This window comes from Oncorhynchus tshawytscha, linkage group LG22 (assembly GCF_018296145.1).
Source record: "Oncorhynchus tshawytscha isolate Ot180627B linkage group LG22, Otsh_v2.0, whole genome shotgun sequence".
Lineage (NCBI taxonomy): Eukaryota > Metazoa > Chordata > Actinopteri > Salmoniformes > Salmonidae > Oncorhynchus > Oncorhynchus tshawytscha.
Genome location: NC_056450.1, coordinates 2,988,798 through 3,011,849, shown reverse-complemented (window position 1 = coordinate 3,011,849; position 23,052 = coordinate 2,988,798). Strand labels below are relative to the sequence as shown.

Sequence of the window (23,052 nt, the reverse complement as noted above, 5' to 3'; positions counted from 1 at the left end):
CAGTACGTGACCAATAAAATGTTATTTTATTTGACATAAAGCACTGACTGCTAATCTGCCAGCAAGGAGCTTTATATATGAAACAGCCTACAAAGCATCATCCTGACATCAGCCTCTGAGGCTGCTATTGAAACTGATCAGCCTGCCAGGAATAGAGCTCCCCCACTTAATTTAAATATTATCCATAAAAAATGGTAAGTGTCCCTTATAATAGTACACATATCACTTATGCAAGCTAACAACCAGCATAACAAGCTAGCTAACAAGACTAGCAAAGTTAAAGTGCCTTCAGAAAGTGTCCCCTTGACCTCCTCATTTTGTTGTGTTACAGCCCGAATATAAAATCGATTCAATTGAGATGTATTGTCATTGGACTGCACACAATACAAAATAACAGTGGAATTAGGTTTATACATTTTTTGCAAATTAATAAAATATGAAAAGCTGAAATGTCTTGAGTCAATAAGTATTCAACCACTTTGTTATAGCAAGCGTAGAAATGTGCTTAACAAGTTACATAATAAGTTGAATGGACTTTGTGTGCAATTACATTTAAAAATTACATGATTTTTGAATGACTACCTTCTCTGTACCCCACACATACATCAGTCGAGCAGTGAATTTCAAACAAAGATTTAACCACAATGACCAGGGAGGTTTTCGTATAATAAAAAGCAGATATTGAATATCCCTTTGAGCATGGTGAGGTTATTAATTACACTTTGAACAGTGTATCAATACACCCAGTAACAACAAATATACAGGCTTCATTCCTGACTCAGTTGCCAGAGAGGAAGGAAACCGCTCATGGATTTCACCATGAGGTCAATGGTGACTTTAAAACAGTTAGAGTTTAATGGCTGTGATAGGTGAAAACTGAGAATGGATCAACAACATTGTAGTTACTCCACAATACTAACCTAATTGAAAGAGTGAAAAGAAGGAAGCCTGTAAAGAATACAAATATTCCTAAACATGCATCCTGTTTGCAATAAGACACGAAAGTAATACTGCAAAAAATGTGTCAAAGCAATTCACTTTTTTTTGTCCAAAATAGTGTTATATTTGGTGCAAATCCAATACAACACATAACTGAGTCCCACTCTCCATATTTTCATGCATAGTGGGGGATGCATCATGTTATGGGTATGCTTGTAATTGTTAAGGACTGGGGAACTTTTCAGGGTAAAAAGAAACTGAATGGAGCTAAGCACAGGCAAAATCCTAGAGGAAAACCTGATTGTCTTTTTTCCACCAAATACTGGGAGATTAATTAATCTTTCAGCAGGAGAATAACCTAAAACAAAAAGCCAAATCTGCACGAGAATTGCTTACCAAGAAGACAGTGAAAGTTCCTGAGTGGCCCGAGTTACAGTATTAACTTAGATCTAATTGAAAATCTATGGAAAGACTTGAAAATGGTTGTCTAGCAATGATCAACAACCAATTTGACAGAGCTTGAAGAATAATAAATGGGCAAATGTTGTAAAGGTTGTAAAGTACAAAAGTGAGTACACCCCTAAGTGAAAATGTCCAAATTGGTACTCACTTTTGTTGCCAGCGGTTTAGACATTAATGGCTGTGTGTTGAGTTATTTTGAGGGGACAGCAAATTTACACTGTTATACAAGCTGTACACTCACTACTTTACATTGTAGCAAAGTGTCATTTCTTCAGCGTTGTCACATGAAAAGATATACTCAAATATTTACACAAATGTGAGGGGTGTACTCACTTGTGATTTACTGTATATATTTTACCATTTAATTTCCTATAATGAAAATAATGTACTTTTTACTCCATACAATTTCCCTGATACCCAAAAGTACTCCTTACATTATGAATGCTTATTGGGACAGGAAAATGGTCCAATTCACGCACTTAAGAAAAATCATCCTTACTGCCTCTGATCTGGCGGACTCACTACACACACATGCTTCATTTATAAATGATGTCTGATTGTTGGTGTGCTATCCCTAAATAAATAGAAACAAGAAAAGGATGCAGTCTGGTTTGCTTAATAAGGAATTTTAAATGATTTATACTTTATAAACTTAAGTATAATTTAGCTATTACATTTACTTTGATACAGAGGTATATTTAAAACCAAATACTTATACTCAAGAAGTATTTTACTAAGTGACTTTCACTTTTACTTGACTCATTCTCTATTAAAAGGCATCTCTACTTTTACTGAAGTATGACAATTGGGTACTTTTCCCACTCCTGAATCCAGGTGTGGAAAGCTCTTAGAGACTTACCCAGAAAGACTGACAGCTGTAATCGCTGCCAAAAGGTGCTTATACAGAGTATTGACTCAGGGGTCGGAATAGTTATGTAAATGAGATATTTCTGTATTTCATTTTCAATACATTTGCATTAAAAAAAAACTGTCATTATGGGGTATTGTGTGTAGATGGGTGAGAAAATTCAGGCTGTAACAACAAAATATGGAATAAGTCAAGGGGTATGAATAGTTTTCTGAAGGCCCTGTAGCTGCTTTGTTGCTTGCATGCTAAGAGAGCTCTTAGCTCAAGGTAAGGGACATTTAGCTTGTTAACATTCTAACTTATAAAAGCATGATGTTAGCATGAAATGTACCCTCCATTAGTGTAACAATCACTCCTATTTATAGTTGATTTCGTGATCTCAACAAAACAACTTTTTTTTCATGTTGTGATCATGAGATAATTTGTGATCTCGACATAGAGGATTTTTATTTATTTATTGATATGTCCTCTCTGGGCTCCTCTAGGTTAGCCTAATTATAAATGGATTGCAAATCCAGCTAACATTCATTGGCATGTGGTGAGCAGACCATTCATTACAATTCAGGTTTTACTTATGTTTCTCAGCTATTGATGTGGACACCCGTGATTGTTCTTTGTTTGTGACTCCAGTCAATACCAGGCCTGGGGTCCAAACACTTGAGACACACCCTCGTCCACTTACCCTCGCCTTATGCCCTTGAGGGAATCCCCGTCGCCATTTTGGAGGGTGGTCCAAATGATTAGCCATGCTAGGGAAGTTTGCAACGTAAGCCCCTCAGCCCTCGTTTTCAGTCGGCTTTGAGTGTACAATTATGTTCACTCCAGGGCCCGAAACTCCCCATAATTCAATTCGAGACAATCCGCTTAGAAACGTCCGCGAAAACTTAAAAACAACAATGGAGAAGTTAACATACATGTGTAAGTAAAAACAAATGCAAATAAGTAAGACATTTTGCTACTACATAAAAAGTAAATATGTTTTTGTTTGGTTATCTTTTGGAAATTGTAGAAATAAAACATTTCCCTTCTTCAAAGGTTCCAGCTAGGCAGGCTAACACTAGTTAGATCATTAATTAGCTAGCTATCATACAGTAGGCAGGCTTAAGTTAGTTGGATAATTAATTTACTAGCTATCATACAGTAGGTGTATATTAATAATGATATATTTAATAGAAGTAGACATGCACTCATAATTGACGGTAGGGCATATAAATAACCCACAAGCTACCGGTGGCTGAAAACACAATAGTCACGAGATGAACGGTGACGAATTTCTGGCCAAGGGCAGTCCATTTAAAAATCATTCCTTGCTCCCTTGCCCTGCAAGTGTATACTAATCAGACGTCATGATATGTCATCAGAAGTGTCCCACTTCTGTCCCACTTAATTTGAGGGCTGAGGGGATAGGGTGCGTCTTTTAAGTGTTTGGACCGTAGCCCAGGACTCAGCTCGACTGCCTCATGGTTGGTACCACACAATGTAAAGTAACTACTCAGGGGCCTTGTGGTTTGAGTGTCCGTAGCCCAGGACTCGGCTCGACTGCCTCGTGGTTGGTACCACACAATGTCAAGTAACTACTCAGGGGCCTTGTGGTTTGAGTGTCCGTCCTGAGATTTGAAGTTTGGGAGTTCGATCTTCGGCCGAGTCGGTGCGTCTCTGCTTGGCAATCAGCATTAAGGAGATAGACTAGCGTCCTGTTCAGTGGGTGTGTTTGTAGCCTCATGCTACAGAAATACGAGATCGGCTCATAGGAGCCGTTCCGGCTCGCACAAGGTAAAGGTCTTTAGCATCCACTGAGTACTACACATACCGCATTAGTGATAATGGATTGTATCTTTTCATATTGCATTTTAAACTCCTGCCATTTGAACCACCTTCACCTGTCTGTCAATGACCCTGTGGGCACCCTGTAATACAGTGTGTGTGTTCATATTCAACATCAAGCATCATTAGGCCAACCTAACACCCCACTGTCTGAACCAGTTACTGTTGACAACACACAACCCCTATTCAGGATCATTCTAAGATCAGGTCCCCCCTGTCCATAATCTTACTCATTCTGAATTGAAAGGCAAAACTGATCCTAGATCAGCACTCCTACTCCGCTCAATAAATATGGGCAATGATCTAGTTCAGTAACTATATTTTCAGAAGATCATTTTAGGGTAGCCAGTGTTCAAATCATATAGTTAGTATTTGACAGGTTGTGGTGTGGTATTTGGGGTTGTTTTGTGACTCTGACTCCTCTGGGGAGGGAGACAGGAACAGCTTGGGCCTCAGCAGCAGGCACGACTCCAGTTCCCCTCACAGGGCACATCCTCTGCCAACATGGCACTCCTTCAATACCCTCCCACACTGCACCAGCAAACACACTCTCTTGTACACACGGACACACATATACACACACATGCTCGCTAAAGAGAGACAGACACACATGCAAGTACGCACAAGCAGTACAATACATGCATGCATACATACGCAGATGGTTAGATGTATATGTACCATTGTCAGCATGCACTGTATCAATTGTTTGGAACTTTGGAATTCAAATGCTGCTTATATAAATGCTAATTAACTTTAGCCCAATATGGATTGATGGTGGGTCATACCTTATCTTGGCTGTAATCTCAGAACCTGGAACTTAATATTGCACACACTAAATAAATAGTTTCACATCTGTCACGAGAGACTATTTAAGCATGCAAAAATGTAAAATACAATCAAGTCAATATGTTGTCAACAACAAAAAATTCTCAACTCAATTATTTGTAGGTGGACTTCACATTTGACCTTTTCAGCATTTTCACTTTGATCTATTTTTTTGTAACAGAAACTGCGCCCACGGTGATTAAAACCCCCATGCAGTTAAAAGAAAATTCTCATTTATAAATCATTACTTTGTCTAATAAATCACTGTATATATACACACAGTGCATTTGGAAAGTATTCAGGCACCTAGACTTTTTCCACATGTTCTTACGTTACTGCCTTATTCTAAAATAGATTTTTTTTTTTAAATCTACACACAATACCCCATAATGACATAGTAAACAGGTTTTTAGAAATTAACAAATCTCTTAAAAATAAAACAGAAATACCTTATTTACATAAGTATTCAGACCCTTTGCTATGAGACTCAAAATTGAGCTCAGGTGCATCCTGTTTCCATTGATCATCCTTGAGATGTTTCTACAACTCGATTGGAGTCCACCTGTGGTAAATTCAATTGATTGGACATGATTTGGAAAGGCACACACCTGTCTATATAAGGTCCCACAGTTGACAGTGCATGTCAGAGCAAAAACCAAGCCATGAGGTTGAAGGAATTGTCCGTAGAGCTCCGAGACAGGATTGTGTCGAGGCACAGATCTGGGGAAGGGTACCAAAACATTTATGCAGCGTTGAAGATCCAAGAACACAGTGGCCTACATCATTCTCAAATGGAAGAAGTTTGGAACCACCCAGACTCTTCCTAGATCTGGCCACCTGTCCAAACTGAGCAATCAGGGGAGAAGGGCCTTGGTCAGGGAGGTGACCAAGAACCCGATGGTCACTCTGACAGAGCTCTAGAGTTGCTCTGTGGAGATGGGAGAACCTTCCAGAAGGACAACCATCTCTGCAGCACTCCACAAATCAGGCCTTTATGCTAGAGTGGCCAGACGGAGGCCACTCCTCAGTAAAAGGCATATGACAGCCCGCTTGGAGTTTGCCAAAAGGTACCTAAAGACTCTCAAACCATGAGAAACAAGATTCTATGGTCTGATGAAACCAAAATTGAACTCTTTGACCTGAATGCCAAGCATCACGTCTGGAAGAAACCTGGCACCATCCCTACGAAGCATGGTGAAGCATGGTGGTGGCAGAATGCTGTGGGGATGTTTTTCAGCGGCAGGGACTGGGAGTCAGGATCGAGGAAAAATGAACGGCACAAAGTAGAGAGATCCTTGATGAAAACCTGCTCAGGACCTCAGACTGGGGTGAAGGTTCACCTAACAGGACAATGACCCTAAGCACACAGCCAAGACAATGCAGGAGTGGCTTCAGGACAAGTCTTTGAATGTCCTTGAGTGGCCCAGCCAGAGCCCGGACTTGAACCTGATCGAACATCTCTGGAGAACCTGAAAAAAAGCTGTGCAGTGATGCTCCCCATCCAACCTGACAGAGCTTGAGAGGTTCTGCAGAGAAGAACGGGAGAAACTCCCCAAAATACAGGTGTGCCAAGCTTGTAGCGTCATACACAAGAAGACTCGAGGCTGTAATCACTGCCAAAAGGTGCTACAATAAAGTACTGGAGTAAAGGGTCTGAATACTTATGTAAATGAATATTTCCAGGTATGTTTTTAATAAATTTGCAAAAGTTTATAAAAAGTTGTTTTTGCTGTCATTATGGGTTATTATTTCAATGTCTTCATTCAGACTCAATCATGGACACTCTTACTGACAATTGTGGCTGCTTTGTATGATGTATTGTCTCTACCTTCTTGACCTTTGTGTTGTTGACTTTGCCCAATGTTTGTACCATGTTCTTGTGCTGGTACCATGTTGTCATGTGTCGCTGCCTTGTGTCTTACGTCTATCTTAATTTAGTGTTGTGATGGTGTGTTTTGTCCTATTGTATTTGTTGTTTTTTTAATCCCAGGCCCCCGTCCCCGCAGGAGGCCTTATTGTAAATAAGTTTTATTTAACTAGGCAAGTCAGTTAAGAACAAAGTATTGTGTGTAGATGCCGGGGAAAAAACTATTTCATCCATTTCAGAATAAGGCTATAAAAAAGGGGTCGGAATGCTTTCCGAATGCTCCAAATCATATTTTATCATTTCTTTCCTTGAGCTTCTGAAATGCTCAGTCCAAATGTGTGGGCATGGGGATACAAATGTGAAATATTTTCATACAACCCTGTTGGCTGATAAGACTTGTCTAATGCCCTCCCCCTTATGCCTTAAAAGGAAAAAAAACGTGAAAAACTTTCACAGGTGTGAACGATACTTTGTTTTGTCATCAAAACAAAAGGCATACAGCACACATCTTAACTTGCTATATCATTGTTGAATCGTTTTCAATAGGTCATCAGAAGATGCAGGACCAGAACAGCCGTCTTGCATGGTGGACCATCCTGGCCTATATCCTGTCTAGTCATTGCAGAATGCCATGATCATCTGCTGAGCAGACTATAGGCCTATGCATCTCACAGGCCTAACATGGCAAGTAATACTTCACTGAGACGCAGTTAGGCCTCAGACTTCAGCCTCATGACTTCAGCCTTCACAGTCAAAATTATCATTTTGCGAAATAGTACTTGAGATTACTCATTCTAAAAATTTAAATAAGTTAACTCTTGAATGACATCATTTGGAATGTTTGTTGCTGAAAGTAAATAAAGGAACGAGACTGCAGTGAAAGTTTGTCTTACTTCATAAATTCTCATCAGTTATTACATAACACCCAGATCATAAACAAGGTTATAATGAAAGTCTAAATCATGGCATGTCAGTAGCTTTAAGTTATTGTTTTACAACTCAAGCTCTGGAAGGTACAGTAAAGGGAACTTCTATTCTGATCCTTACAAAATAAGGAACACGTGTTTTAGTGAATGATGATACTTTTTTAACTCTGGAATTTTCTGTGATCAGACACTTTCTTATCCATACAGTAAATTAAACATATCTGGACCAAAACAAAAAAACAGAAACCACTGAGTCTTAAATGTGATGAGGAAATAAATACACAAGTAATATAATATTCATAAAACAAAACATTTATTGAAAGATTAACATTAGGGGAATACCTTGTCTCATTCAAAGATGAAAACAAAAGCGCAAGTTACCTCACTATCATAACCATAAAATCATACACAACTGCCTGGATTGTAGACATGGATTGTATGTGCGCCATTCAGTGGGTGAATTGGCAAGACAAATTGTTTTTATGGAGTATGGTAGTAGGTACGTATATACTGAGTATAACAAACATTAGAAACACTAATGTTTTTACCCTCAGAACAGCCTCAATTTGTCAAGGCATGGACTCTACAAGGTGTCGAAAGCGTTCCACAGGGATGCTGGCTCATGTTGACTCCAATGCTTCCCACAGTTGTGTCAAGTTGGCTGGATGTCCTTTGGGTGGTGGACCATTCTTGATACACACATGAAAGTGTTGAGAGTGAAAACCCAGCAGTTCTTCACATAAAACCCAGCAGTTCAGAAAACCCAGCAGTTCTTCACATAAACCGGTGCTCCTGGTACCTACTACCACATACCCTGTTCAAAGACACTTTATTCTTTTGTCTTGCCCATTCACCGTCTGAATGGCACACATACACAATCCATGTCTCAGTTGTCTCAAAGCTTAAGAATCCTTCTTTAACCTGTCTCCCCTTCATCTACACTGATTGAAGTGGATTTAAAAAGTGACATCAATAAGGGATCATAGCTTTCACCTGGTCAGTCTGTGTCAAGGAAAGATATACTCAGTGTATAGCCAACGCCTATGTATCAACTGCCAAGGTAACATGGCATGACAACTATCCTACATTAACAGTTAGCAAGACAGCATAAAAAGATCTGGGACCAGGCTAGAGCATTTCTAATGACCTGCACCACCAGCTTGGTATGGACAGTAGCCACCTCCACCAGAATCAACCTAGGACGGTTAGGAGGGAACCAGTGGAGCTGCTTCATTGCCATGTTCACCTGTCTGTCCAGTGTGTGTTTGTGTCTCACTCGTCATCCTCTTCTTCACAAAGTAGCTCATCATCAAAAGCCTCCTCCAAGAAGTCCATGAACTCGTGGTCCTCATCCTGCAGGCCTCCTCAGCGATGACCCTTTAGCACGAAATAAAGGGGATGATGAATGGACGGGAATTGTGTAGCTTCAAGTTATCAACCAAAAAAAGGTGACAAAGTTACATACAATCCTTCATATCCGACAGTCCAAAACTTAGAAACTTAAATAGTACGATCAATGTCTGCCCATAGCAATGTCAAACCAGCTAGACCGCTAGCCTAAGCTTTCATAAGTCATATGATGTATCATAAAAGGTTATACATTCATTCTTGCATTCAACAGCCAGAAGGCATATTATTTTTTAGGAATCATATCACAGATAAACATACACCTATTGAGAGATCTAGCCATGTAAACTCAGCAAAAAAAGAAACGTCCCTTTTCTAGGAACCTGTCCTTCAAAGACAATTCGTAAAATTGTCTTCAAATAACTTCACAGATCTTCATTGTAAAGGGTTTAAACACTGTTTCCCATGCTTGTTCAATAAACCATAAACATTTAATGAACATGCACCTGTGGAACGTTCGTTAAGACACTAACAGCTTACAGACGGTAGGCAATTAAAGGTCACAGTTAAGAAAACTTAGGACACTAAAGAGGCCTTTCTACAGACTCTGAAAAACACCAAAAGAAAAATGCCTAGGGTCCCTGCTCATCTGCGTGAACGTGCCTAGGAATGCTGCAATGAGGTATGAGGACTGCAGATGTGGCCAGGGCAATAAATTGCAATGTTTGTACTGTGAGATGCCTAAGACAGCGCTACAAGGAGACAGGACGGACAGCTGATCGTCCTCGCAGTGGCAGACCACGTCTAACAACACAGGATCGGTACAGCCGGACATCACACCTGCGGGACAGGTACAGTATGGCAACAACAACTGCCAGAGTTACACCAGGAACGCACAATCCCTCCATCAGTGCTCAGACTGTCCGCAATAGGCTGAGAGAGGCTGGACTGAGGGCTTGTAGGCCTGTTGTAAGGCAGGTCCTCACCAGACATCACAGGCAACAACCTCACCTCTGGGCACAAATCCACCATCACTGGACCAGACAGGACTGGCAAAAAGTGCTCTTCACTGACGAGTTGTGGTTTTGTCTCACCAGGGGTGATGGTCAGATTCGTGTTTATCGTCGAAGGAATGAGCGTTACACCAAGGCCTGTACTCTGGAGCGGGATCGATTTGGAGGTGAAGGGTCCGTCATGGTTTGGGGCTGTGTGTCACAGTATCATCAGACTGCCTTCAATGACAACAAACTCAATCTCAACACTGTGCATTGCAGGGAAGACATCCTCCTCCCTCATGTGGTACCCTTCCTGCAGGCTCATCCTGACATGACCCTCCAGCATGACAATGCCACCAGCCATACTGCTCGTTCTGTGTGTGATTTCCTGCAAGACAGGAATGCCAGTGTTCTGCCGTGGCCAGCCAAGAGCCCAGATCTCAATCCCATTAAGCACGTCAGGGATCTGTTGGATTGGAGGGTGAGGGCTAGGGCCATTCCCCCCAGAAATGTCCAGGAACTTGCAGGTGCCTTGGTGGAAGAGTGGGGTAACATCTCACAGCAAGAACTGGCAAATCTGGTGCAGTCCATGAGGAGGAGATGCACTGCGGGTACTTGATGAAGCTGACACATTATTCCATTATTGTTAGTTACGTTTGTGGAACTTGTTCAGTTTATGTCTCAGTTGTTGAATCTTATGTTCATACATATATTTACACATGTTAAGTTTCATGAAAATAAAATGCAGTTGACAGTGAGAGGATGTTTATTTTTTTGCTGAGTTTAGATAGTAGCTACTAGCTAAGCCAATCACAAGCCAATTTGTTTTGGCTCAAATACCTAATGGCAAGTACACTTCAATTTGTCAATTTCAGCATGTTATTTGGTACAGTCAAAGAAAACTAATCAAGTAGCCTACCTTAGTTCGTTTTGGGTAACTGACTGACTGCAGTTTGAACAGCAGACAGTTTGGCTCCCCCTTTTGTTTGTGAGCTATCAGTACCTTTGGTTAGCTAGCTAGCTAGCCCATTCATAGACCTTTAGCGCCTATTGACGACTGTATCTTCTGGCACGGGGAGTTCTGTAAAGAGCCCCAGCACTCATTCTGAATGTTAAAACACATTGCTTACGGTAAGGTTATGAAAACATACGGAATCTTTCATATCAGCAAGAAATAACTAAAATAAAGACTCAAGGTTAATTAAATTCCTAAACACCTTTATAGGGCTATTAGGATTCCCACACAGCCATATGTCCATGTTACTGTGCTTGTTAACGGAAAACAGACGAAGGCGTACCTGCGCTAATTAGCCATCTGTGTCTCCGAACACCTGTGTGTAAATGGAAGACGGACACTACAAACGTGTTCACTAAAACAATACTGTCGGCTGCAACTGTTAAAACAGTAAGTGTATATTTTTGACATTGTTTTTATGTGACAAAGTAGAGGACGTTGTTTCTAGAACCATACCGTAATTGAGAATCGGTTCACGTTCACACATTTAGATGGAGCATTTGGTTGTTTTAGAGGCCAGCCTCTAAACAGAACATGTAACGTAAACTCACCCCATTCCGTAAAAATGTGTGCAATCGCAACATTCAAACGAGGCTACAAAGAAAACTAATGGGACTGTGTTGACTGCAAAATCGGGGGTGTGAACTAGTTTCTACTCAAGCGTTGATCGACATGGTAATAGCTCTATAGTATTGGAGAAAGGTTGAAAAAAAAACTGACCCTCTGTTACATCTTGATGTGTCAGGTCGTAACGTACAGCACGCATAAAGCAACTATTTCTGTCTTACAATCTCTCTTCACCAAGTGTAGCACTTCTATCATCCTTTAAAAACAAGAAATGGACAGTGACGGGGGTAAGGGGGGGCTACCTAGTCATTTTTTTGGTCATCATTGCATGCGATCATCATTCTCAAAGCCGCTGTTTACTGCTAAGATCACTTTAGCACCGCCCTAAAAACCAGATTCAATTTCGACACAAACCTTCAAATAGGTATGTAATGACAAACTCTTTATAGTGTTTTATTTACATTTAGAGGCGATAAGGTGATAAGTTGGACAGATCGAGTGAAAAAAAGCCATTTTCCCACACAACATCTCTCCTCACTATCACGCAATAGTTTCGCTTCCCCACCCGCCATTTTTAAAAAGACCCGACGGGGCTCATTGTCTTCTTGAATGATGCAGAAACGGGCAGCGTTTAGGTCATGTAATTGATTATGTTGGAAAGGGGAGAAAGTGTGCTTTACAATGGTATTGACATTACAGTTAATCTGAAAGTATTACGTTTTTGGGGTGCTAAAATAAGGTCAATTGTACGGACCAAGGCGATGTACAAAAGTGAGTGAGTTTACGTTAAGGTCCTTGGACTATAAGGAGTAACTTTATGCTCCTTTAGTTCATTATTTAGGTAGCTAACATTATGAGGAGACACTATAGTGGCCTGAATAGAATGACATTGCTAATGTAGGCAAATAATTAGTAGGAAAAAGCTGTCATTATGTTGTAAATTCATCCAAGTAATGGCTTTAAAGCTGTCATTATGTTGTAAATTTTCTTTGCTAGCTAATGGCAACATTGCCATCTATCTAAAGTACGTCTAAAATAGTTAATGTTAACTAGCTAGCTAAAATCTGGTCCTCCTGTCCCCTCAATCTTAGCTAGCTAGCTAAATTTTTCCTACGAATACATTTTCTGGCGACATCACAATGACAAAAGGTTTTCCTGCTAATTATTTGCCTCCTTTATTAATCTCATGTTTCAAAATTCAATTTCAAATAGTTGCATTGAGTAGTATAACGTTCATTCAGACATCGGCCCTGAAGAGAACAATCAAAATAATATTGTGCAAAGTGTGAAACCCATGACTAGCATGTCCTTTACTTTTGATAATAGAAAAATAACTATCTAGACACTTACTTCATGAATGGTTGCTGCTGCCGGTTTCAAGCTCCATGAGGCACAACCTTGATGGAGCTGCTGTGAAATCCACCTAAGTACCTGTTGACTAAAGTTAGTATGCATGCATCGTGTACACACGTTTGCTTATGACCGAAGCAACTTGTACAAGACGGAAGAAGTACATGCACGCAATGCATGCATACCAACTGATGTCAGCAAGTGTTTACATGGTTTTGTGCATGAGCCTGGTGATAGAAATTTTAACTTTAGTACCGGCGCTCTGAAAAGTCAGGTAAACAATACTTTCCTGTGGTTAATTCAGTCTCATATTTCAACCATCTGAAGGACCAACACCACAGACAACCAGTCCAGTAGAGCAAGTTCAAATGTAATTTTATTAAACGTTGTAGCTTGTAAGGAACATTAAGAATTTGCAGTCATTAGTTTCAGGCTGTATATACCAATGAATGGTGTATTACAGCCTGATTAAATCAGACTAGGACCACAAAAGTCTAACGTAAATACAGTTGAAGTCGGAAGTTTACATAAACAAGCTTGAATGACTCCAACCTAAGTGTTTCAACCACTCCACACATCTTGTTAACAAACTATAGTTTTGGCAAGTCGGTTAGAACATCTACTTTGTGCATGACAAGTAATTTTTCCAATAAATGTTAAGAGATTATTTCAATTATAATTCACTCTATCACAATTCCAGTGGGTCAGGAGTTTACTCATACTAAGTAGACTGTACCTTTAAACAGCTTGGAAAATTCCAGAGAATGATGTCATGGCTTTAGAAGCTTCTGATAGGCTAATTGACATCATTTGAGTCAATTGGAGGTGTACCTGTAGATGTATTTCAAGGCTTACCTTCAAACTCAGTGCCTCTTTGCTTGACATCATGGGAAAATCAAAAGAAATCAGCCAAGACCTCAGAAAAAAATTGTAGACCTCCACACAAGTTTGGTTCATCCTTGGGAGCAATTTCCAAACGCCTGAAGGTACCACGTTCATCTGTACAAACAATTGTACGAAAGTATAAACACCATGGGACCACACAGCTGTCATACCGCTCAGGAAGGAGACTCGTTCTGCCTCCTAGAGGTGAACGTACTTGTGTGAAAAGTGCAAATCAATCCCAGAACAACAGCAAAGGACCTTGTGAAGATGCTGGAGGAAACAGGTACAAAAGTATCTATATCCACAGTAAAACGAGTCCTATATCGACATAACCTGAAAGGCCGCTCAGCAAGGAAGAAGCCACTGCTCCAAAACTGCCATGAGAAAGCTAGACTACGGTTTGTCCTCTGGTCTGATGAAACAAAAAATAGAACTGTTTGGTCATAATGACCATCATTATGTTTGGAAGAAAAAGGGGGAGGCTTGCAAGCGGAAGAACACCATCCCAACTGTGAAGCACGGGGGTGGCAGGATCATGTTGTGGGGGTGCTTTGCGTCAGGAGGGACTGGTGCAGTTCACAAAATAGATGTGGCTTCATGAGGTAGGAAAATGATGTGGATATATTGAAGCAACATCAACACATCAGTCAGGAAGTTAAAGCTTGGTCACAAATGGGTCTTCTAAATAGACATTGACCCCAAGCATACTTCCAAAGTTGTGGCAAAATGGCTTAAGGGCAACAAAGTCAAGGTATAGGAGTGGCCATCACAAAACCTATTACCAGCCTGTTCAACATCTCCTTCGTATCATCTGAGATCCCCAAGGATTGGAAAGCTGCTGCGGTCATCCCCCTCTTCAAAGGGGGAGACACCCTGGACCCAAACTGTTACAGACCTATATCCATCCTGCCCTGCCTATCTATAAGGTCTTTGAAAGCCAAGTCAACTAACAGACTTGCACTGACAATCTCGAATCCCACCGTACCTTCTCCGCTGTGCAATCTGGTTTCCGAGCAGGTCATGGGTGCACCTCAGCCACGCTCAAGGTACTAAACGATATCATAACCTCCATCGATAAAAGACAGTACTGTGCAGCAGTCTTCCTCGACCTGGCCAAGGCTTTCGACCCTGTCAATCACCATATTCTTATCGGCAGACTCAGTAGCCTCGGTTTTTCTAATGACTGCCATGCCTGGTTCACCAACTACTTTGCAGACAGAGTTCAGTGTGTCAAATTGGAGGGCATGTTGTCCGGTCCTCTGGCAGTCTCTATGGGGGTACCACAGGGTTCAATTCTCGGGCTGACTCTTATCTGTATATCAATGATGTTGCTCTTGCTGCGGGCGATTCCCCGATCCACCTCTACGCAGACGACACCATTCTGTATACTTCTGGCCCTTCCTTGGACACTGTGCTATTTAACCTCCAAACGAGCTTCAGTGCCATACAACACTTCTTCCGTGGCCTCCAACTGCTCTTAAACGCTAGTAAAACCAAATGCATGCTTTTCAACCGTTCGCTGCCTGCACCCGCACGCCCGACTTGCATCACCACCCTGGATGGTTCCGACCTAGACTATGTGGACATCTATAAGTACCTAGGTGTCTGGCTAGACTGCAAACGCTCCTTCCAGACTCATATCAAACATCTCCAATCCAAAATCCAATCTGGAGTAGGCTTTCTATTTTGCAACAAAGCCTCCTTCACTCACGCCGCAAAACTTACCCTAGTAAAACTGACTATCCTACCGATCCTCGACTTCTGCGATGTCATCTACAAAATAGCTTCCAATACTCTACTCAGCAAACTGGATGCAGTTTGTTACTAAAGCACCTTATACCACCCACCACTGCGACCTGTATGCTCTAGTCGACTGGCCCTCGCTTCATGTTCGTCGCCAGACCCACTGGCTCCAGGTCATCTACAAGTCCATGCTAGGTAAAGCTCCGCCTGATCTCAGTTCACTGGTCACGATGGAAACACCCACCTGTAGCACACGTTCCAGCAGGTGTATCTCACTGATCATCCCTAAAGCCAAAACCTCATTTGGCCACCTTTCCTTCCAGTTCTCTGCTGCCTGCGACTAACGAATTGCAAAGTCTCCAACTTCAGGGATTTATCTCCCTCACCAACTTTAAACATCTGCTATCTGAGCGGCTAACCGATTTATTGCCTACCTCCTCATGCCTTTTGCACACAATGTATATTGATATTTTTTTTTCTACTATGTTATTGACTTGTTAATTGTTTACTCCATGTGTAACTCTGTGTTGTCTGTTCACACTGCTATGCTTTGTCTTGGCCAGGTCGCAGTTGCAAATGAGAACTTGTTCTCAACTAGCCTACCTGGTTAAATAAAGGTGAAATAAAAATTTAATAAAATACATTTATAAGAACATAGGCCTAGTATTTATCAAGAGGACTCTGCCTCATCTCTCCATCAAAAGGCAGTTCTGTGAACTGTTCTCCCTGACAGTAATCAATTTAGCTGAGTTTCTCAAGGGCATTACACCCTCATATTCCTACCTAATGTTCTGCTTCAAACAATTCACCGGCAGCTCGAGACTAATTATTGAAAGGTGTATCCTCATTGGAGAAATTCCATTAGATCCATCCCATCCATATCATGTCTCAGGCATGTAATTAATAAACTAGCAATTTATCAGAGTAAACAAAGCTATTCAGATCCTAATACCATGTAAGAACTGGACGGATACAGTTGTGGGTACTTCATGATATTTAACCATTAACAGTTTGATTCATCCAAGTAATGGCTTTAATGGAATGTCCTTTGCCCCATGTAAACCCTTCCCTGGAGACCGTTCTTCAACGCAACTTCATATGGGCACTTTGATTTAATTGAACATGTATAGTGTGCAGGATAATTAGGTGAGAATCAAATGCTTAAAAAAGTCAGAGCATGAACCTATGCATGAAGAGATTCCCAAAAGCCTGGCAATGAGCAGGGTGTAAAATTATTCACACTGACAAATCAAATCCCTGCGAATCTCTAAGCGTATGTAGAGGCTCACAGTATGTCTCTGTGTCACTTAGACCCCATCTCAGACAGCTCAGGAGCTCCACTACACACCAGAGTCCACTGAGTTAAAGTCGTATTTCACCAGAAATTAAAGTTTGCCAGACTTTTTCCATACCTTAAATATGGTCTAAATCAAGCTGAACCCATATACCACACCATCTGTGGTTGTAGTTCCCATATGCATTAGGAGACCTTTACAATCACCAAACTGGAATGAAAGATAGTGGCGATGTAAATAGATCACATGGTCCCCATCTTCCCTACTCATTTTTTATTCAGTGTGAACTATCCCTTTAAGGAGAACTAATATGGCTACTCATAACAGGTTGCTAGGCAACTGAAAGGATTAAGCTGTCTGCGAGCCGACACTCAGCCCACCGGGGCCATACAATATTACCTCCCCCACCCCTTTTAAATACATTAAGAATTGGGAATTACCAATGCATCCGGAGAGCTCAGAAAGAGGGTTGACTCAATTCTGGGTATTCAATAGTACCTCAGTCAACTCCCCCACATTAGCACAGACTGCATCATAGCCATTGCATAACTAGGAACTGTCGAGCTGTAATCTTCCAAATTTGAACAGTACTTCCTACCTGTGCATGCACACTTCCTTATTCAAGTTCATTTGGGTTTGTAAAGTTGATGTGATACAAAAAGTAAACATGAAATACAATGAGCAAAAGAAAGGAAGGGCTATGCAAAACAACATAGCATTCAGTCCGAGAAATAAGTTATTCTCGTCAATATTCAGTCTGTGCACTGTTTCAACCTTCTCAACACACCGCAGGTCTGGTTAATAAGCTAATTGGGTAATGTTATGTTACTATATAAAACCAGCCTGCTTGCCTAGACCATACAGGGACACTGCCATCTTCCCTGCCTCTCTTCTTGAAACAATGGTTTGTTTAGAGCAGGGAGGGACCTCCAGAGCCTCCACAAATCAAGGAGGCTGACATTTTGTATATTCAAAAACGGCTTATCAAAGGTCAGAGTATATCCTGAGCTTGGCTTGACTCCCATCCGCTGTAGTGACTGATCAGGATTCTGTAATTTATGGTTGGCAAGACATTGAGGGAACGTCCTTATCACAAGGTAGCAGCCCATCAATAACACTCAAGTCACATCAATTTAAATTGGGAAGGGATTGTTCCATTTGATTTCGATCACTTTTTGACCACAACTCTTTTGATTGGAACAAAACTTTCCATACATATTTTGCCATGGTATAAGTGGTCAGAAAGTGCCTTTTTGGACCTGAAAGCCAAATCATTCAGGGGATATAGGTGCTCAAAATTGATCCATTTTGCATACCCCACCATACATCCATACATACTCTGGACGGTTCTGACTTAGAATAGGTGGACAACTACAAATACCTAGGTGTCTGGTTAGACTGTAAACTCTCCTTCCAGACTCGCATTAAGCATCTCCAATCCAAAATTAAATCTAGAATCGGCTTCCTATTTCGCAACAAAGCATCCTTCACTCATGCTGCCAAACCAACCCTTGTAAAACTGACTATCCTACCGATCCTTGACATTGGCGATGTAATTTTCTAAATAACCTCCAACACTACTCAGCAAATTGGATGCAGTCGATCAGTGTTTTGTCACCGTTTTGTCATGAAAGCCCCATATACTACCCACCACTGCGACCTGTATGCTCTAATTGGCTGCCCCTCGCTTCATATTCGTCGCCAAACCCACTGGCTCCAGGTCATCTATAAGTCTTTGCTAGGTAAAGCCCCACCTTATCTCAGCTCACTGGTCACCATAGCATCACCCACCCGTAGCGCTCGCTCCAGCAGATATATTTCACTGGTCACCCCCAAAGCCAATTTCTCCTTTGGCTGCCTTTCCTTCTAGTTCTCTGATGCCAATGTCTGGAACGAACTACAAAAAAATATATATATATAAATAATAATAAAAATATATTTTTTTAAATCACTGAAGCTGGAGACTCATATCTCCCTCACTAACTTTAAGCACCAGCTGTCAGAGCAGCTCACAGATCGCTGCACCTGTACATAGCCCATCTGCAAATAGCCCATCCAACTACCTCATCCCCATACTGTTATTTATTCTGCTCCTTTGCACCCCAGTATCTCTACTTGCACACTCATCTACTGCACATCTATCACTCCAGTGTTTAATTGCTATATTGTAATTATTTTGCCACTATGGCCTATCTTACCTCATATGCACACACTGTATATAGACATTTCTACTGTATTATTGACTGTTTGTTAATTCCATGTGTAACTCTGTGTTGTGTGTCGCACTGCTTTGCTTTATCTTGGCCAGGTCGCAGTTGTAAATGAGAACTTGTTCTCAACTAGCCTACCTGGTTAAATAAAGATGAAATGAAAAAAATCCATGTCATCACTGGAAATGATACAGTTGAATTTGATATAATTAAAAAACTTAAACAGGTACGGCTGACAATTACCATATAATTAACTGACGGTTATGGATGAAGTCCATCATGAAAATATAATAACCGTCATAGCCGTTAAAGTATAAATATATGATTTTATTTGTCTAAAGAACAACTAACTGAAGACAGGACGGTTGGGCATTCGTGCAGTTGGATCCGTTTCTTCCGTAGCATGGACTCTTAACAACGTGATGAAACTTTGTTGCTCCTTGCAACACACCCCACAACACCTAGTTAAATTTAAAAAATGCAGTAGCACACAGAGATAGGACTAGAACAGGCTTGGAATCTCTAACCCTGGCAATTTGACTGGTAAACTCACGGGTACACTCGTAATGGCTGCCTGGTATTGTTCTGCAATCATTTCCATGGCAATGTACACTGAGTGTACAAAACATTAAGGACACCTGCTCTGACAGACTGACCAGGTGAATCCAGGTGAAAGCTTATTGATTTCACCAGTTAAATCCACTTCAAATCAGTGTAGATGAAGGGGAGGAGACCGGTTAAAAAAGGATTTTTAAGCCTTGAGATACTTGAGACACGGATTGTGTATGTGGCATTCAGAGGGTGAATGGGCAAGACAAAATATTTAAGTTCCTTTGAATGGAGTATTTTGGCATTCAGCTCCAAAATGTCACTTTCTGACCACCTCTACCACGTGCAAATATGTATGGAAGGTGAAATCAAATGGAACAACCCGAAGGCAAATCAGAAATAACCTCTACACTGCACATTTGTATCAGAGCTGTCAAAAAAAAATATGACTAGCATTATAAGTTGAGTATTTGACCCGGAGACAATAAAAGGGCATAATGAATTTGTTTCAACAACCAAAAACTTGTGAAGATCTCCAGAATGATCTCCAGAATGCAAAAGAAAATGTGAGAATATTGGCCTGTAGTCACATAATATCTAATAAGTGTGCTGGTCTAGGATCAATGAATCAGCTCTTATCCATTATGATTTTAAAGGCAAAACTGATACTAGATCAGCACTCCTATTCTGAGACACTTTGTGAATACAGAACACTGATGTTTGGCCATATGATATTGAATCATATTCTGACATGAAATATTGACAAGTTGCTCCAGTGGCATCCTCATTCACCATCATTACCACTGTGTCCCTCAATCTCGTAACCCACCAAGCCTTTCATCTACCTGCAAAATAACCTTATGTCTGTAGTTAAACCTAATTTTGCATCAAGCAAACTACTATGCACTTTCTTTATCTCCCTTTGACTGTTATCCAAACAGCCAGGCCCAGATTTGTTTGGCTGCCCTTCTCAGCAACACTTGACACACAGGCCTACATGTCTGTAAATAATAGCTTCAGCCACCTACAATAATCCCTTTAGCACTGATATCACTGCACTTTTGCAAACCTGGAAAGTGCCAATGATTCTTCAGTGACAGTCCGTGTATAGCAGTTTTGAACACGTAGCTTAGGCTATCAGCATTTGGGAGGCTACTCTGAAAATATAGTTTACCAAGCTAAACAATTACTTCACACTGGAAGAAGTTGAGCTACACTAAAGTTACCCTTAATAAAAAATATTCTACTTAACTAAAATTTGTAGTTCACTACATCCTAACTACTTTGTGATAAATTATACATAAATCAGAAATGTCAGACTAGGCTACAAATTGCAAATTGGCTAATTTAGCCTATTAAAACAACTGTTTCAAGTGTCTCACTTGAGGCAGGTCTGTTGTCAAAAAAGAAAGGAAGCTAGCTACAATAAGCAACTCTTTGAGTGACCCAACCAAATTGACATAGAAATGTGAGTTATAGATCTTTCATTCTCATCGAAAGCAAGTCTAAGAAAAGCACCAGAGGTGTTCCATTTCTATGCTTTCCGTTCTTGTCTTTTACTTTTGTAAACCAGCTTCAAAACAGCTGAAAATACTATATTTGGGTTTATGAAAATATATTTACAGCAGTTTAGATGGTACAATAATTATCTACACAATGACTGCTTGCTTCGTCACGAACTGAAATTAGCAAACTATTAGAATTTTAGAAACCAGGTTTTAAATGGGGATGGTTTGGGGAATTATTTAAATTAGGCAAGTGAGTTAAGAACAAATTATTATTTACAGTGATGGCCTACACCAGCCAAACCCTAACCCAGGCAACGCTGGGCCAATTGTGCACCGCCCAATCACGGCCGGTTGTGATACAGCCTGAAATCGAACCAGGGTTTGTAGTGATGCCTCTAGCACTGAGACACAGTGCCTTAGACCGTTGCGCCACTCGGGAGGCCACCTCAGAGATTTAACGAGTTATAATAATGAATTTAACCTTAAAATACCTTTGGGAAACCGGACCCAGGTCTGTTGATTTCGTATTGAAGACTGTGAAACACCTGTGGAATGTTTAAAGTTTGAATTCCCCATTAAAAGCAGTTTCAGTAGAGCTACCCCATGGTTAGCAGAACACTTTAGTTTATAGTGTTGGAGTAATTAACTAGTTCAACTTGTAATTGAATTACATTTTGCAATAGCTTGTGGTAGTTGAACTAAATTCAAATATTGTTATTGTTTTAATGTTGCATTTGTAATCTAACGCCTGCCTCAGACTACTCGTAGAATCGCAACATTTTTTGCCCTCCCGCGTCACTTTATAACCAGAAGATTAACGCCAAACAGACTCACACGGTTTATCTGCCTCTGTAACCACGGATTACTTCAGAACAAAGTTGACTACAAATAAAGTTGCAATTGATACAATCGATGCATCTACTTTTAAACCGAGTTGAACGCATTCAAATATAAGTACAGCAGACTATAGGCCTATTTAAATGATAGAAATACATTTCATGTTCAAACAAATGATTTTTTGCTACTTGTAGGCTACTGTCTAATGTGTTTCAATATATTTAATTATGATTTAGCGCATTATTACAGGGTAAACGTTTGAATCAGCCGCCTCAATATTTGCAGCTATAGGCGATATCTTTCCAGGAGCTGATCCGTCGTCAGTATTGTGGAATAATTTCAAGGTAAGATTTGAAAGGAGAAAGTTGATCCGAGAGCAGCGTTGCCTTTCTTTCGACCCTATGTTACGAATACAATCGAGTGACAAGTCGAACCTCAAGGACAGAACCGATTTGACAAAACACTCACCCGCTGTAGTGCGCTTTAATTTTCACGTAATCCGAGCCCAGGTCCATCATGGATCCGTAATTTGAATGCATTGTAATCCACGCTATAAACTACCAGGCAACTAAACAAACCTGTATCAACAGGCCTCACTTGAAGATAAAAGTTTCCATGGCACATTTGGGATTTACCAATCGATAGAAACTACCAGGTTACGGCGGTGTGTCATGCATGAACTATCCTACTGACTGGCATGCATGGAATTCTCACGCAATATTTAAGATTCGTCATTCTGGACTCGAGCGTTTCCGATGATTGTGTTCGCTATGGTTACCGACGGTACTGGGCGGAGAAAGCGCACTGTCAGGGCTGACTGGCCTGGTCCAAAACACCTGTTGATGATTTAGGAGTGAAATATTCCAGTTATTTGGGCCATTTATAGGCTTTATGGAATTACTGCTTCAAATTCAGGAAATGTACACATTTATTCAACGCACTCGAGTTGAAATGTGTGACTTCTGACATTGTTCTTAATGAGGCAAAATGAAATGTAAAAACAACGTGGCTTCTAGATTGAGTTGTTCGCAATCCACAAT

At 40.7% G+C, this 23,052-nt stretch overlaps 1 protein-coding gene across 1 annotated transcript in view; it reads right to left on the bottom strand.

Annotated features, from left to right (window-relative positions):
• Positions 1-22,819, bottom strand: part of LOC112233897 (protein kinase C zeta type-like) — a 151,640-nt gene extending 128,821 nt beyond the window's left edge. Inside the window, exon 1 of the mRNA XM_024401800.2 lies at positions 22,481-22,819. Coding sequence (XP_024257568.1) covers positions 22,481-22,551 — 71 coding nt within the window. The 5' untranslated portion in view covers positions 22,552-22,819. The remainder of the gene's footprint in view (positions 1-22,480) is intronic.
• Positions 22,820-23,052: the final 233 nt, after the last annotated feature.